This window comes from Alosa pseudoharengus, unplaced genomic scaffold, assembly GCF_046254945.1.
Source record: "Alosa pseudoharengus isolate Yale_2024_CS ecotype anadromous, Long Island Sound unplaced genomic scaffold, YU_APseudo_1.1 YU_APseudo_1.1_scf_1, whole genome shotgun sequence".
Taxonomy (NCBI): Eukaryota; Metazoa; Chordata; class Actinopteri; order Clupeiformes; family Clupeidae; genus Alosa; species Alosa pseudoharengus.
The window spans coordinates 5118907-5137279 of record NW_027468564.1 but is presented as its reverse complement, the minus strand read 5'-3'; the positions used below and the strand labels follow the sequence as shown (position 1 = coordinate 5137279).

The following is an 18373-nucleotide window of genomic DNA, read 5'->3' as shown; positions in this document are numbered from 1 at the left end:
AAAAATGGATGCATGCGATTAATTTATATTAATTAATTACAGAGGATGTAATTAATTAGATTTTTTTTAATCGATTGACAGCCCTAATTTCAATAATATTGTACTTCATCTTGAAAGAATGTCATATGCATTGCATATCATTCAGGGAGAATGCATATCTTTTCAGGGAGCATGTACATTTTTCAGGGAGAGCAGGTCTTATGCTTATTTAAATGAAAAAGGCACGGTCAGTTAGCCTGGCGGGCCATCCTATATCATTGAAGTGTATAGTCTGGAATCGAATCATTCACCTGCTTGATCCAAGGGGCGGGCAGAGAATTGTCTTTCAAACTGCCTAGGCATGCAATAGGCCAGCGCTACGACCATATCCGTATCCGGTCGGCAAAACGGCAAATACATCCTTCTTCGAAAGGAATGACTTAAGTGCATTGTGTTGCTCTACTTTCAAAGAAAATCACAAGTCCAACTCCTCCAAAGTTGACGCCAATGCCGATTCAAACAACCGCTCTTCCTTGTTGTTCACCGTCGCAGGATGTCGTTATCCTGTTAAGCCCGCCTTAAGACTCTCTAACGAAATAGAGCGCTGTGATTGGAGAACATCCACGGTGTTAAGCCAATAGAAATTCCTATGGTTCGATACTAGACGTACAGGCTGAGCAAATTAATTTGCCGCCGCTAGGGTGCGTCTAGATTTCTAGGCTAACGGTCAGTGTTTCTGACATTAAGAATAAAATAAAATACATGTTTGGCATTACAACCGTTAAAATCTGTCTGTATTGCATATTCAAACCTTAAAGGTTGTATCAGCGATTGCAGGCCCAAAAAAGGCCCAAACATAAATGATCACATTTGTCTAATCTAACGATCCACTAGCTGCCCACCCCATAAGTAGGCCGTCAAAAAACGTGTCTCTGGAGGTAGCCTAGTCTCTGAGATCTGTACACAAAAACAATTGCTAACAGCAAGTGTTGCCAATCACTCAAAGGCAAAATAAAGTGTTCCAACCAATAACTAACGAGATACACGTTCAGGAGAGTTTCAATTGCACGGGAGGGAGGGGGAGGGAGTAGCGAGCTAGCTCTCTGTTTTGTGTGAACCTCAACAGAAGTGACGTTACCCCGCCATCGCTGATTCAACCTTTAATACCATTCCATGATAGACTGATGGATACTTCCAATGACCGGAAATTCCGGAGAAACATTTAGTCAACTAAGTCCACTGTAGATTTAGTCGACTAAAATCTGCTAATATTTGGCCTACTAAAACTAGACTAAGACTAAAAGACTAGTCAAGTCAAGTCAAATTTGATTTCTATAGCACATTTACAGATGGCTGAGCCGCACCAAAGTGCTTCACAATAAAGTGCTAAGTGCAATAATCAAAAGACCTAAGGTAGAAGGGGGAAAATGAAAAGGGCAACAAGACAGTGACAGAAGGAGTTAAAATAATGTAAAAAAGACAGAACATATAAAAAGGTAGCCAGGGGACACTATGCATTGGCACATAAAAAAGAGACACTAATCAAAAGAGGTGGGTCTTTAGAAGGGACTTAAACATATTCAGAGACTGGGCTGCATGGATGTGGAGGGGGAGGCAGTTCCAGAGTCTTGGGGCTGCTACTGCAAGGGCTCTGTCCCTCTTGGTTTTTAGCCTGGACCTGGGCACTAAAGGCTGCTGATATGTGTGAATGCAATTTAGAATGTTTTCAACATAGCCTAGTTAGTTAAAAGAAAGGTTCATACTTCTCCTTGGGACAAGCACTTTTGAGTCTTGGAAAATACTTTTCCAGTCAATAAAATAAATAGAACCCGGCACGAGTAACCTGTAGTCGAAATTGACAAGCAGCTGCAACCAGAGTCCTGCACGGGTCCAATTTTTTTAATCCGCACCCACCGGTACCCGTCATGTTTAAAACCGCATCCGACCCGTTTTCCGACACCAGAGCTAGTTAAAATCCGTACCCGACCCGACCCGCATTAAATAAAACTGACACCCGACCCGTACCCGAGTTAAACAGACACGTTTAAGGAACTAATTACACAACCATTAACATTGCAGATCCAACTTCAGCTGAAGTTGACAGGCATATCCTACATGATGTATTGTGGTAGCCTGGCTACTTTTCAACACCCGAGTGATAACATTTTACCACTTTTCAAGCAGATGCGTCTACAAGGCTATCGCCACGCAAATGCCTAATTTAGAATTCAAACACGGCTTGCACACACAACTTATTAACAGCAGTAATAGGCTAGCCTACATTAAATGAAGGAATGATTCGGTCATAACCTACACCGGATTATGCATTAGCCTGTGAAACTTTATGGAAATAGGCATAAGACGTGTGACACTATGCCGTTTATTTGAGTGCAAGATTGAATGGGGAAAATGTGCCTATACCTTTTCCCACGCATAGGAGAAATCTCGCTCGCTTGCAGGGATGTCAATAGATCTCACAATCTAGGCAATATTGGGAATTAAACGAGCATGCTCTCTCCACCATGACAACATGTCAAAAGAGTCATCTTTAGGCGTTTTTTTATCAATGTGCAGCCACTTTTGTTCTGAAAGACTGCAGGCAGATCCCGCGCATGTGATTTTTAAAAGTGAAATAGCCTATAGGCGCCTGTTTTGGGAAGGCACGTACGAAACGTGCATTTCAAATGCTTTTATCAACTTGAATTGCAGGCATATTATTTAGGATGTGTTACTGTAGAAAATATTGTTACATATGCACGTGATGTTTATGAAAGGCCAATTCCGACCCGTGTCACCCCCGTGTCCGACCCGACCCGCACCCGCATCCGACACAGTAGAATATTTTTTACCCGTTTCAGCAAAATGTGCGGGTCACCCATCGGGTACCCGCGGGTACCCGAACCCGTGCAGGACTCTGGCTGCAACTAATCATACTAAACTCGACATCCAACCATATTCTAACATTAGCTTAGAGATACAGCTTGATTGCATAACTTAACTTAGTTTAGTCTCCCCAATGTACTATGTTGTTGTAACCCTCGTTAGTTTCACCCACTTGAGGCGAGTGGTCCCTAGCTTTGGCTGCATTAGTATTGGTGGTGGGGTGTTATCGGATACTCTCTAAGTCCCTCCCCTTGTAGAGAAACGATACTTAATTTTCTTCCCTTCCATTTTCCCACACTCACACCATCCACCAGATACAGAGATTTCACATAAGATGTATGGCAAATAGCTTATTATCGCTTACATACAACACAGAACAGATAGAATAGACTAAGAGTTGTAATTGAAACCTTGAAGATTTCCGAGAAGAACTTTTGATTTTATTTTTGAACTTATCCTGGTGAGTTTTAAGTGTTCAGCTGTAACTTACTATTGAAACGTGGACACTTAGCTAAATTGTTCACGACAGACACATGTCAAATGAAAATAATTGAATTATAATTATAACCAGTCAGGATAGGTTGACTATTAGTACAAGTGTGATGTGTAACTGTCGTGAAATTTGCAAACCTCATGTTATTACGGTGGAGTACGTTCATATAAGCTAGCTGTGTTAGCCACCTAGCTATTGTGCTATAGCTGAATAAGCTAGGAGATGAATTGGAATGAAGAAAAGTAATACTTGTGTCTTTTGATATAAACACTTGCTGTATGTTCATATTAAGATGTAACGACATGGAGAATGAATTATTTATCCCAAATGTTGATGAACAGGATAGTTCCAGAATGTAGTTTTGCTAATCGCTGTGCGCGTGTGTGCAGGCTGGTTTTTTTCACCCCCTGAGTGCCATGCATGCATTGGTGAGGATTCGAAGCGTCATTCCCCCACTGTATTCGCTTGTGTTCCATGGACTGAGAAGTTCCCCTTGAGAGTAGGACGCCTTCCCACGGACTGATCTCGCCCAGGAGCGTGGTAGGACGGGACATACTGATCAGAACTTTCGTACTGAAACACGCACAACTTTTCCTCTTTTTTTTCATTCATCTCAGCTCGAGCTCTTGATTCCTTTTTTTTTTATGAGATCTCAAACTTAAGGACATTTACATTTTCTTTTGGGGGTTGTTGGATCCAACATAGTTTGAGTTGTATTGTCTAATATTTCATGTGTGATTTCCTGTGGTTCACTACATGTTCTATAAGCTAAGGCGGAACCTTATGATCTGCTATGATATTTCATATTACTCACCACACGTTTTATTAGTGGTAGCCTACTTCTAGATCTGCCTTGATATTTCATATTACTCACCACACGTTCCATTATAGTGGTACTTCCAGATCTGCCTTGATATTTCATATTATACACCACACGTTTCACTGGTATTTTAAGATCTGCCTTGGTATTTCATATTATACACCACACATTTTTGGTAATTAGAAACACAATTGAAAATTAGGTCCAGTGTCTACATTTAATATACAGAATATACATACTCAATTTTCTTTTATATCATTTTTCCTGATGCATTCCGATTTAATGTGATGACTCCTCCTATTAATACAAGCTTATCTTTTGATACATAATCTGATTGGTCTGCTGTTGTTATTGTGGGTTTGGGTGCAAGACTTAGCAATTGAGCATTACTGCAGTCCTCCTGTACGAACCTTAAGATAACCCTGAATGAATCTAGTGAGAGATATTACAGAATTTACTCGATAGTGCTGACCCAGAGCCTGTCCGATAAACCGAGTTACATAAGTGGCGAGCCAGCCAGGAGGATTGTAATAGGTAGTTTTAAACCACTGACCCACATAACACAGAAATTTACTTAATTAGCTTCTACTTTAATTATACTACTAACTAAAAATATGGATATTTGTGAGCGATTTGCTGTTAACGGGCAAAACTCCCTCTATGTCACAGGCATAGAGGACATTTGTACTAATAAAGAGTTAGAGGATGTTTTCTTAGCCAATGGGATGATTTCTGAAGTTGTCAGAATCCCAGATGAGCATGGTCAGCTGCAGGGTAGGGCCCTAATAGAGTACAAGTCTGACCAGTCCATTGCCAAGATTGACCCTGCCACCCTAGGTCAGATATCTAGTCCAAACGATCCAAGCGTAAAGTGGCATGTAAGGACCATAAGAGCCATGTATCAAGAGGAGGTAGGAAGAAAGTTAGCCCTTCGCTACTTGGATGATCTCAAGGCTGTCGCAGGAGATAGCAGAGCTGGGTTCCTGAAAATACTACAGACTGAACTACAATGTGTCAAAGGTGCTGAAGGTGCTCAAGGTGATTTACCGACTAAGCTCAGCAACCCGAGTGTGACAGTTGAACCCGTTCCTGCACAGCACGTTTATAGCGCATCTTCCCTGAGCAATTCAGCTAACCCTGTTCACATCGACGAAACCATTCTGAACCCCCCACACGTCCAAAAGGTAGTCGTTGAACATGTCATTCGCAGTGGGCCAACAACATTACATTCTTCTCCCTATTCCCGTCTTCGTACATTCTCTGGGCGCACCCCAAGACCCAACGGGCAGGTAGACTATGACACCTGGCGCACTCAGGTCGACCTCCTGATAAGTGATCCTTCTTTGTCTGACTCTCAAAAGGTGAGAAAGATTCTTGAAAGCTTACTTACCCCTGCAACAGATGTTGTAAAGCCTCTTGGCATTGATTCTCCCCCCAGTGCATATGTTGCTCAGCTTGAATCAGCCGGTGTCGTTGAGGATGGAGAAGAACTGTTTGCGGCCTTCCTGAACTGTAGCCAAAACAATGGTGAGAAGCCATCAATTTACCTCAATAGGCTGCACACACTCCTCACTAAAGCCATTTTCCGAGGGGGAGCCTCTCCGAAAGATGCAAGCAAGCTACTTCTCCGTCAATTCTGTAGGGGCTGTTGGGATCAGAACCTTATCATGAGCCTGCAGCTGGAGCTCAAGAAAGAACACCCACCATCTTTCTCAGATCTGCTTCTCATGCTGAGGACTGAGGAGGACCGCAGGTCTGCAAAATATGATCGCATGAAAAAACATCTAGGAACGTCCCGAGCTGCTTCACATGCCCATGCCATTCTAGGCGTGCCTGCTTATGATAATGACCCAGTCCTAATGCACCAACACGACACTGTCCTGTCGCTTCAACACAACTCAGGTGAGAACTCAAAGCCAGAAAAGAAGCTGAATAAGTTGACTAAACAAGCAGAAAATCAAGACGATACCAATAAACTGGAAATGAAAATCGATGCCCTAGCTAAGCAAGTGGAGAGGCTGTCACAACAGGTAAATGACCCCAGAGAACACTTCGAGAGGAGCAGCTGCCTTGTAGCCAGTACTGCTCATCAAAGGCCCATGAGGGTCCCTGGAATGCCAAGAGCGTGGTTTTGCTTCAAGTGTGGCGAAGATGGGCATATCGCTGTTAAGTGTTCCCAAGATGCCAACCCAGGGCTGGTCCAGAAGAAAAAATCTGAATTGAAGGAGAAACAGGATAATTCCAGATTTCAGACTAACCCTTTTCCTTGCCCTTTAAACTATTAACAGCTCCTGCTGTGGGACACCCAGGAGCTGAGAAGTCACGTTTCTTTAGTCCCAGAAAAGCAGAATGTCATGTCACCACGCAGAAAGACTTTAGAACAAATTATCATGTCTCTCCACCCTTACCGTCAGGACTTATAGGCCCTCGCTGTGCAGCCTCAGTTTTTGTCGAGAGTGTACCATGCAAATCTCTCTTGGACACTGGTTCACAGGTCACAACCCTTTCAGAGCCTTTTTGCAAGAGCTTTCTGCCTTCTTTTCCCATTCAATCCATTCATTCCCTCCTTGAAGTTGAAGGTGCCGGTGGCCAAAAAGTCCCCTACCTTGGCTACATTGAAATAAGCATCTCTTTTCCCAAGTCAATTACTGGTAAGAAAGAAGACCTAACAGCTCTTGCACTTGTAGTTCCAGAAAATCACCTGAACTGTCAGATTCCCCTCCTGATTGGAACCAATGTCCTTGACAGACTTTATCAAGATGGCGTCGGACCTGACGGGCTCAAATCCCTCTTCCAGATCCCTTCTGAAGATGGCTATGCACAGCTGTTCCACCACATTGCCAAAGTTCATGAGACCACAAACCGGCCCTATACTGTAAAGTTGCAAGGACAAAAGATCCTCACCATCCCTGCAAAGCAGAAACTCTGCATCACTGGCATTGTTAGAATGGGGAAGAATGCCACCCACACTGATTTTGTGCTTGAGCCACATGAGAACCGCCCACTGCCAGGCGGAGTGCTCATGGAACCTGCTCTAGTGAACATCCCTCACAAAGCTAGTTGTAAGATCCCCGTCGTTCTGTGTAATGTGAGTGATCGCAATATCACTCTCCAGCCACGTAGTGTCCTTGCACAGATATGCGCAGCTCAATGTGTCACACCACTTGAACCTGCCCGATGTGATTCAAGTCAAATAGGTTCTCTCTATAACAAGCTTGAGCTTGATCTTGAGAATTCACCTCTCACAGAACAATGGAAAAAACGCATCACAGAAAAGCTTAGCAGCATTCCAGAAGTATTTGCCACTGATGATCTAAACTATGGCCATACCACAGCGGTCAAACATTACATTAGACTGCAGGATGAAACTCCTTTTAAAGAAAAGTCAAGGCCCATCCACCCGTCTGATAGAGAAGCTGTGAAGCAACATCTGAGAGAATTGCTTGATGCAGGGATCATTAGGGAGTCGGAAAGCCCGTTCGCCTCCCCAATTGTAGTTGTAAAGAAAAAGAATGGGACTATTCGACTATGCATCGACTACAGAAAACTGAATAACCGCACAATTAAAGATGCATACGCACTCCCAAACATAGAGGAAACCTTCACAGCTTTAAATGGAGCTAAGTGGTTCTCTGTGATGGACCTTAAGTCAGGATATTATCAAGTAGAGGTCGCCGAAGAGGACAAACATAAGACAGCATTTGTATGTCCTTTAGGCTTCTTCGAATTCAACAGACTCCCTCAGGGAGTGACCAACGCACCAAGTACCTTTCAACGCCTTATGGAAAAGTGTGTTGGAGATTTACATCTGAATGAAGTGCTTGTATTTCTTGATGACTTAATAGTCTTCTCAGAGACATTAGAACAGCATGAAGACCGTCTTATGAAGGTAATCAATCGTCTGAGGGATTACGGATTGAAACTATCCCCGGAAAAGTGCCATTTTTTCAGAACCTCAGTGAAGTACTTGGGCCACGTAGTGGATGCTCAGGGAGTTCACACAGACCCTGATAAAGTTTCAGCCTTGATGTCCTGGCCTCGTCCTTCTAACCAAAAGGAGTTGAAATGTTTCTTAGGCTTTGCAGGATACTACCGGCGTTTTGTCGAAGGGTACTCCAAGATAGCTAAACCACTTAACAACTTGACAGCGGGTTACCACCCAGCAAGAAAAAGGGGAAAGGTATACAAGCGGCCCAGTGCGGAGAGCCATTCAAATCCAAAGGTACCATTTGGGGATGAATGGACCTCTGAATGCGAAGCAGCCTTCCAGACACTCATTAAAAGATTAACCTCTGCCCCCATCCTTGCCTTTGCCAATCCACAGTTGCCGTATATTCTTCATACCGATGCCTGCCGGCAAGGTTTAGGTGCTGCCCTATATCAGGAGCAAGAGGGGAAGCTTAGAGCCATAGCGTATGCTAGTAGGGGACTGTCGAAGAGCGAACAGAACTACCCCACACACAAATTGGAATTCCTAGCCCTTAAGTGGGCAGTTTGTGAAAAATTTCATGACTACTTGTATGGGTGTGACTTTACCATCCTGACAGACAATAACCCCCTCACATATGTTTTAACGTCTGCCAAGCTGGATGCTGCTGGATACAGATGGCTTGCTGCCCTTTCTACTTACCGTTTTAACATCAAGTACAGGGCAGGCCGAGCCAATGGAGATGCTGATGGGTTGTCCCGTCGACCACAAGATCCTCCCTGTGAAGATGACGCTTTCCTGAAAGAGACAGAGAGAATAGAGGACCTCAAGAGACGGCTTTTGGATGTGGCTGGTAGCAGCATCTCCTGTGAAGTGCTCTCAGCTATATGCCAACGCCACCTTGTAATCTCCAAGGGCAGACACTGCTTTGACAGCATCATCGTAGAGTCACTTGCTGTTGATGCTTCGTCGGTGCCTGACTCATTTGGACAAGATGTTTTGCCATCCATGACATTGGCAGACTGGCAGAAAGTTCAAACAAAGGATCCACACATCAGTCTTGTCACCCGGTTCCTTGCTAGAGTGGAGAAGCCCAGCTCCCGAGAAGTCAATAAAGAGCACCCTGAAGTAAAGTTCCTCTTGCGACAGTGGCACAAGTTGGAGCTGAGGAATGGCGTACTGTACCGCAAGTGGAATGACCATGGCCGCCCTGCCTATCAGCTGGTACTTCCCGTGCAGTTTCGGGAGAGAGCTCTGCAGGGCATACATGATGAAGTGGGTCACTTAGGTCCTGAACGTGCCTTACACCTTGCCCGTGTGCGATTCTTCTGGCCTGGCATGGCCAAAGCCATAGAGGAAAAATGCAAGATGTGTGAGCGCTGTTTCCGGAGGAAGACGGTGCCTCAAAAGGCTGCACCAATGGAAAGCATCACAACCACATACCCACTTGAGCTCATTTGTATGGATTACTTGTCCCTGGAGCCTGACAGTCGTGACACGCGAAATATACTCGTCATCACCGACCACTTTACAAAGTTCTCAGTGGCAGTGCCAACAAGAGATCAGAAAGCAAGGACCATAGCAAAGGCCCTGTGGGAGAATTTCATTGTCCACTACGGCTTCCCCAGTCGCATGTTGAGCGATCAAGGCCGGGACTTTGAGTCGAGAACTATCAAAGAACTCTGTGCAGTCATAGGTGCGACCAAAGTCCGTACAACCCCATACCATCCTCGGGGTAACCCAGTGGAAAGGTTTAACAGAACACTCCTGGGAATGTTGGGGACATTAGAGGACAAAGAGAAGCACCATTGGAGGGATTATGTGAAGCCTCTGATGCATGCCTATAATTGCACAAGAAATGATACAACTGGATACTCACCTTACGAATTAATGTTTGGGAGACAGCCTCGACTTCCCATAGACTTTGTCCTTGGAATTAGTCCTAACACTGGAAACCACCTCACCCACTCAGAGTATGTCAAGAGCCTCCGACAACATCTCCAAGAAAGCTATTCCCTGGCCAGTGAAAGTGCGAAAAGGACAAAGGACAAAAACAAGTCCCGCTTCGACAAGACAGTCAGAGCTGTAAGACTCTTCACAGGAGATCGCGTTCTTGTCCGTAACGTCAACATCAGGGGTAAGCACAAGCTGGCAGATAGATGGGAGCAGAAGATTCATGTGGTCATGAAACAGATTGGGGAGAGTCCTGTCTATGTAGTGAAACCAGAAGCAGGTGAAGGGCCACACCGAACCCTACACAGGGACCTCCTGTTGCCATGTGGGTTTCTACCTGTGCAAGAAGCCAAAGAGCTGGACCCTTCTCCAAAGGTCAGAAGAATGAAACTTAGAGCCCAAGAATCCAAAAACCAGCCAGGATGTCCAGATGACTTTGAGAATGAATTGTCAGACAGTATGGATGAACTATACCCCAGCATGCCGTCGCCAGACATCACTTCGGGCCCTGTTATACTGGAAGGAGGCCATACCCATGAGCTGATAGAGCCAGCTTTTAGGCCACATGATGAGACAATTACAGACCAGAGCCCTGAAGATACTCCTCAGTCTTCTCGCAGTGAAGCCCCATCTGTCCATGTGGCCAGTCCAGAGTTAAGAACTGCTCACTGCCCTGACCAAGTTGTTGTTGATTTCCCTGAATCAGAACCTACCCCTCTTTCTGTTTCTGACCTTGAAGAAGAAAGGCCCAAAGTACAGCTTGCAGAACAGCCTGAAGTCAGACGATCAAGTAGGCCAAAGTATCAGCCTCGCAAGCTGACTTATGATGAACTAGGGAAGCCACTAATCCTAGCCATTAGTTCCTTCTTTGAAAATCTAGAATCCGCACTACAGACTTCTGTTAGGCCGTACTCGCATGCAGAGACTCATGCGGTTTAGAGGGGGAGAGTGTAACCCTCGTTAGTTTCACCCACTTGAGGCGAGTGGTCCCTAGCTTTGGCTGCATTAGTATTGGTGGTGGGGTGTTATCGGATACTCTCTAAGTCCCTCCCCTTGTAGAGAAACGATACTTAATTTTCTTCCCTTCCATTTTCCCACACTCACACCATCCACCAGATACAGAGATTTCACATAAGATGTATGGCAAATAGCTTATTATCGCTTACATACAACACAGAACAGATAGAATAGACTAAGAGTTGTAATTGAAACCTTGAAGATTTCCGAGAAGAACTTTTGATTTTATTTTTGAACTTATCCTGGTGAGTTTTAAGTGTTCAGCTGTAACTTACTATTGAAACGTGGACACTTAGCTAAATTGTTCACGACAGACACATGTCAAATGAAAATAATTGAATTATAATTATAACCAGTCAGGATAGGTTGACTATTAGTACAAGTGTGATGTGTAACTGTCGTGAAATTTGCAAACCTCATGTTATTACGGTGGAGTACGTTCATATAAGCTAGCTGTGTTAGCCACCTAGCTATTGTGCTATAGCTGAATAAGCTAGGAGATGAATTGGAATGAAGAAAAGTAATACTTGTGTCTTTTGATATAAACACTTGCTGTATGTTCATATTAAGATGTAACGACATGGAGAATGAATTATTTATCCCAAATGTTGATGAACAGGATAGTTCCAGAATGTAGTTTTGCTAATCGCTGTGCGCGTGTGTGCAGGCTGGTTTTTTTCACCCCCTGAGTGCCGTGCATGCATTGGTGAGGATTCGAAGCGTCATTCCCCCACTGTATTCGCTTGTGTTCCATGGACTGAGAAGTTCCCCTTGAGAGTAGGACGCCTTCCCACGGACTGATCTCGCCCAGGAGCGTGGTAGGACGGGACATACTGATCAGAACTTTCGTACTGAAACACGCACAACTTTTCCTCTTTTTTTTCATTCATCTCAGCTCGAGCTCTTGATTCCATTTTTTTTTATGAGATCTCAAACTTAAGGACATTTACATTTTCTTTTGGGGGTTGTTGGATCCAACATAGTTTGAGTTGTATTGTCTAATATTTCATGTGTGATTTCCTGTGGTTCACTACATGTTCTATAAGCTAAGGCGGAACCTTATGATCTGCTATGATATTTCATATTACTCACCACACGTTTTATTAGTGGTAGCCTACTTCTAGATCTGCCTTGATATTTCATATTACTCACCACACGTTCCATTATAGTGGTACTTCCAGATCTGCCTTGATATTTCATATTATACACCACACGTTTCACTGGTATTTTAAGATCTGCCTTGGTATTTCATATTATACACCACACATTTTTGGTAATTAGAAACACAATTGAAAATTAGGTCCAGTGTCTACATTTAATATACAGAATATACATACTCAATTTTCTTTTATATCATTTTTCCTGATGCATTCCGATTTAATGTGATGACTCCTCCTATTAATACAAGCTTATCTTTTGATACATAATCTGATTGGTCTGCTGTTGTTATTGTGGGTTTGGGTGCAAGACTTAGCAATTGAGCATTACTGCAGTCCTCCTGTACGAACCTTAAGATAACCCTGAATGAATCTAGTGAGAGATATTACAGAATTTACTCGATAGTGCTGACCCAGAGCCTGTCCGATAAACCGAGTTACATTGTGATAAGACCTTAGCAGAGTTAACTTGAATGCAGCAGTTTTGAACAAATTTGAGCAGGATGGTCACGATGCTAAGCAGATTTAATAGTAATTTAGCCCGCCGTCTTCTATGCAATGCTTCTTTGTGGCAACAACAATCCTTCAACCATGGTTAATGTTTTGTTAAATGTACATGCAGAGGAGGGCCGTATATATACGGCTCTGGTGGGTTTGTTACGAGAGAGGGCGGGACAAGGAAAGGCTGCGTGCATAAAAAGTGCAGCTCAATGAAAGTATTTTATCTAACAGTAAAGTATAACATACAGTAGAACATTATTGTGTGGCGGCCGGTTCAGATTTCATGGCGGCCCGCCACAGATTAGTCAACACATTTATATTCATATACTAAGTCAAATGTACTGAAATTCATAATTATTATACTGCATGTGAGCCACATGGGTGTCCAATTCACACAAGCTATGTGCAGCAGCATGGACTATGTGCAGCAGCATGGGCTATGTGCAGCATGGGCTATGTGCAGCAGCATGGGCTATGTGCAGCATGGACTATGTGCAGCAGCATGGGCTATGTGCAGCATGGGCTATGTGCAGCAGCATGGGCTATGTGCAGCAGCACGGGCTATGTGCAGCAGCACGGGCTATGTGCAGCATGGACTATGTGCAGCATGGGCTATGTGCAGCATGGACTATGTGCAGCACGGACTATGTGCAGCATGGACTATGTGCAGCATGGGCTATGTGCAGCATGGACTATTATGTGCAGCATGGACTATGTGCAGCAGCATGGACTATGTGCAGCATGGACTATGTGCAGCAGCATGGACTATGTGCAGCAGCATGGACTATGTGCAGCATGGACTATGTGCAGCATGGACTCTGTGCAGCATGGACTATGTGCAGCATAGACTATGTGCAGCAGCATGGACTATGTGCAGCATGGACTATGTGCAGCAGCATGGGCTATGTGCAGCATGGGCTATGTGCAGCATGGACTATGTGCAGCATGGACTATATGCACAGGGCAACTATAAAGTGACCAGTCAATTTTCCCATTTTCTCTATGGGAGATATATAAGGAGGTAATGTAAACACTCATCTGTCTGTTGGAGTTTGTTGGTTTGGATTACGAGAAAACTACTGGCCTGATAAACCTGGTTAAACCTGGTAGAAATGTGTAGCCATGTGGACAGAGGATGAATCCTGTCCAAGTAAAAGTTTAGACTCTCAACAACTGCAATAACTGCAAGTCAAGTTTGTACAGTAACCGCAGTCATGTGTTCCGAGACTCTGATATGGCACAGTGTAATGAGCTCATGGGTATTGTTCCTGTAGATTATGACCTGGCAGCTCTGGAGTAGGAATGCTTCTAGCGACTAATTACCCCATCAACTAGACGGACATTTAAATTAAGACCAGTCAACTAGTCCAAAGGTAAGAAAACACTCAGCCACAGTTTCGCTAAATGTATGAAGTTTGACTAGGCTATATGATAGAGTTATAAAAACAATGAGGCCTAGAAGCAGTTTTATTGTTCCATGAGCCTTTTGAGCCTTCTGCCCGGACAGAGTGAGTGAGTCCTCCTTTTTGGACTTTTGTCCAGATTTTTGCCATGAGTGGGCCATCTATCTGAGTGGCCATTGCTGTCATGCGACCATGTATCAGAATCGTAGTCCCCCCAGCATTCCCATTCAAAAGGCCATTTCACCCGAAAACGACAACGTGGACAAGCTTAAAAGTGGTGCTTTGGACGTAATAATGCTTTTAAACGAAAGTTTGACTGTGAGTTATGCTTTAAATGTTCACAGTTAAATGTTACAAACACCCCCTCTTACACACACATACATAACCATTATACAATATTATACAGATCTACATGTGGTTTGTGTGTGTGTGTGTGTGCGTGTGCGTGTGTGTGTGTGTGCGTGTGTGCATGTGTGTGAGTGAACCACACATATGTCCAAACTCACTTTATTCCTGATGGAACTGGTCCACTGCTGAAGGTGGGCATATCATCCATGGACCTATCACTCTTCATGGACACACCACTAGGCACTGGAGATGGAGGTCTGTGTGTCTGTGGTCTGCAATCACAAAGACACATAACACCTCAAAATAAACATCAATGATTAAATGTGTTCACAGTTAAGTTACAAGCACCCCCTCTTACACCATGTCCTAACTGGACGCGATGCGGGCGAACATTAGCGGAAATTAAAATCTGTTTAATTCCAGGGCAATTCCATGGAAAATTTACTTTTTGTCACATCCATAACGCCAGTGAAATGCCTTGGCATTTGTATGATGTGAATGATAATTCATTTTTTGTGCAATTTTTCTCATGTAAGGAGGAGCGCAGCGTCTGAGGAGCGCAGCGGTCTGGAGGTAGCGTATGTCTGTATGAAGGCATTCAAGTAGGTGGGAGCAGAACCGGAGACTACTTTGTAGGCAAGCGTTAGAGCCTTGGATTTGATGCGGGCCGCCATAGGTAGCCAATGTAGCTGGATGAGTAGCGGGGTAACATGTGCCCTCTTGGGTTGGTTGTAGACCAGGCGCGCCGCCGCGTTCTGGATCATCTGAAGTGGTTTCACTGCGCAGGCTGGGAGACCTGTCAGGAGGGCGTTGCAGTAGTCGAGTCGTGAGATGACTATTGCCTGAACCAGAAGTTGGGTGGCATCTTGATTTAAATAAGTCCTGATTTTCCGTATATTGTACAGTGCGAAACGGCATGACCGGGCGACTGAGGCAACATGATCTGAGAAGTTTAGTTGGTTGTCGAGAACAACTCCTAGATTTCTTGCAGTCCTGGTAGGTGAAACAGACAGGGAGTCAAATTTGATGTTGATGTCGTGGTGTATGGTAGGTTTAGCTGGGAGGACCAGCAGTTCAGTCTTTGAGAGGTTCAGCTGGAGGTGGTGTGCCTTCATCCATGTAGCTATGTCTGAGAGGCAATCCGAGATCCGTGCTGAAACCAAGGGGTCATCAGGTGGAAAGGACAGATAGAGATGTGTGTCGTCTGCATAGCAGTGGTATGAGAAGCCATGCGAACGGATAATCTGTCCCAAGGAGGTGGTGTAGATAGCAAAGAGAAGGGGGCCCAGTACTGAGCACTAAATGTGTTCACAGTTAATGTAGGGTGACCAGACGTCCCCGGTTTCCGGGGACAGTCCCCGATTTCGGGGACCTGTCCCCGGCTGGAGCTGTCCCTGGAAAAGTCCCCGGTTTTCACTGTGACTGACAGACCCGAAATTGGAATAAAAGAAAGAAAGAAAACACTGTCCAAACGTATAGTTGCGCACCCTTCACGCACAGGCTCAAGCCAGTCAAGGCAAGCGCTCAGCTCAGACCGCAGAGATGTTCTAGAATGCCCATATTTCTGGTAGGCTATCTCGATTGGTGGAATAGCAGCGCGGTAGGATCTTTGAAATGAAACCACTTGTGTGGAGGACTTATTAAACTATTCATCACGAATGTGCCAGCTGCTCAAGTCCAGGTTAAACTAAAATTGCGGAGTACTCGTCATACAGATAGCATACATATCATATGCAGATATCACCTGAATGGAATCTAAGCTTTCCAATGATATTAGCGCCAAGTTGCTGTGATAAATGGTTCGCGAGAAAATTAACAATGAACTTATGTAACAACTCCAGCCTCAGTAGGCCTACAACGAGAGGTTCCTAAGTAGTCCGGTTTTGAAATTGCAACACATTTCTACATGGTCTCCAACTTGGGCCATAATTAAGTATAAGTATAAGTATTAATTATAATGTAGGCCTAATCTCATATAGCCTAAACTATTTATGTCAGTACAAACATTTTGTAAATTGTTTAGCCAGAGTAGGCCTATGCCACCACAATGGTTCTCATATTGCCAGATTCCAGACAATCAGCTATCAATATAAATATAGCCTGTATTTCTACTGGCATGCTTCCTAGTGACATTAAGACTAAAATATAAAGAAAATCATGAGACGTGAGTTATTAGAGGGGATGCATCCCCTCTATTGAAATCCGAAAACTTCTTATTATTATTATTTTTCTTTTTACCTTTTTGTGCGCGCTATTCAGCCCAAACCGCTTAACGTACAAATTTGGTTCAAACACTGTTCTGTAGATCTTCCAAGGCTTTACCGTCCTATCCGTTTTTCATTTTTGAGAAGTTTATACTTTTTGAGATATTTGTAATTAAAAGTGTATTTTCCCCCATAGACTTGAATGGGGGCTGTGATGTCATAATAGAGCCAGCTGCGCTCGTTAAGTAGTTCTCAGAGCAGTTCCCAGGCTAATCAGAACACTGGCACAGGTGTCACCTGTGAGGAATTCAACTGTCTCAGCCTCTAAGCATAAAATCTAGCTCTACCTGAACTACACATCCTGTTAAAGTGTTTCCTGTGTGTCAAAATAAAAGTCCCAGCCATATCTCATGCATTCAGCATTATATCTCCAGAACGGCTTGACGTACATGCTTCAAATTTGGTAGAAGTGTTTTTATGGACTCAAAGTTGAAGTGAGTTGATGTTGGAGGTTGAAGGTCAAATGTCAAGGTCAAAAACACCTTGAGTGTGATATCTCAAGAATGCCATGTCACACAAGATTCAAATTTGGTTACTCCAAAAGCACCTTTGCAGGTATCACAATTACCCTACCAACCAGCTAGCAGCAAGCTCAACAGCCCCACCAACACCCTAATCAGCAGATTGCATCCCCTCGTGTAATTCCTCGGAATTGCATTTCTAGTTTTCTCTTGATATAAGACTGACAACACATAGGTCCTATTACATAAGACAAATGTTATCACTTAATACATTCTCAGATATGGGTATAGCACTGAAAAAAAGAAGATATGCCTAGGCATTACAATGACCAAGATAACTAGCTAGATTAACTAGCTGAACAACACCACTAGGATATAATTTCATGGAGTGCTGAAAATGTAGCCAATACTATTTTGGACCATTTCTGAACTGTGAAACTATGAAGAAAATATGCTTTGTGGTTGGGCAATATCATAACTTATTGCAATATTATAACTAGGCCTATTCCACCTGTGTGTGCATGGTTAAAATTCTGAAGTGCGAGTTTAGGCTACAGCACAAATATTTCCATCCATAGATAAGAATAATGAAGTCTAACCTCTGAATTTCTTTTCAAAAGTGCACCAAATTGATGCATTGAAACGTTTAAAATATACCAAATTTTCTTACGGGGGAGCATGCCCCCGAACCCCCCTATAGAGGGGCTTGTGGACTAGTGCAGCTCTCGTCTAGTGACGCCCTGGGACAGTGTCCCCGTTTTAAGCTTACAAAGATGAAAACATTACATGTTTTACGCTTCTCAACTGAAAATATCCACGGATTTTGTCTCAGAAATCTGGTCACCTTAAGTTAATGTTACAAACACCCCCTCTTACACCATGTCCTAACTGGACGCGATGCGGGCGAACATGAGCAGAAATTAAAATCTGTTTAATTCCAGGGCAATTCCATGGAAAATGTACTTTTTGTCACATCCATAACGCCAGTGAAATGCCTTGGCATTTGTATGATGTGAATGATAACATTCATTTTTTGTGCAATTTTTCTCATGTACATTCTTCAGCCAAAATAACAAATGCTCAAATTTCATGTAATCATTCACATCATACCATACCATTACATTTTATTGGCGTTATGGATGTTACAAAAAACGTAATTTTCCATG

The 18373-nt window shown here is 43.7% G+C and overlaps 2 protein-coding genes across 2 annotated transcripts in view; both read right to left on the bottom strand.

The window, feature by feature from the left end:
• The window catches only part of LOC143135698 (NLR family CARD domain-containing protein 3-like), a 219438-nt gene that overhangs the window by 118858 nt on the left and 82207 nt on the right, over positions 1-18373 (bottom strand). The gene's annotated exons all lie outside the window — the stretch shown is intronic.
• LOC143135891 (NLR family CARD domain-containing protein 3-like) overlaps positions 1-18373 on the bottom strand; it is an 83704-nt gene that overhangs the window by 6399 nt on the left and 58932 nt on the right. Inside the window, exon 5 of the mRNA XM_076296235.1 lies at positions 14641-14754. Within this exon, the coding sequence (XP_076152350.1) occupies positions 14641-14754 (114 nt within the window). The remainder of the gene's footprint in view (positions 1-14640; positions 14755-18373) is intronic.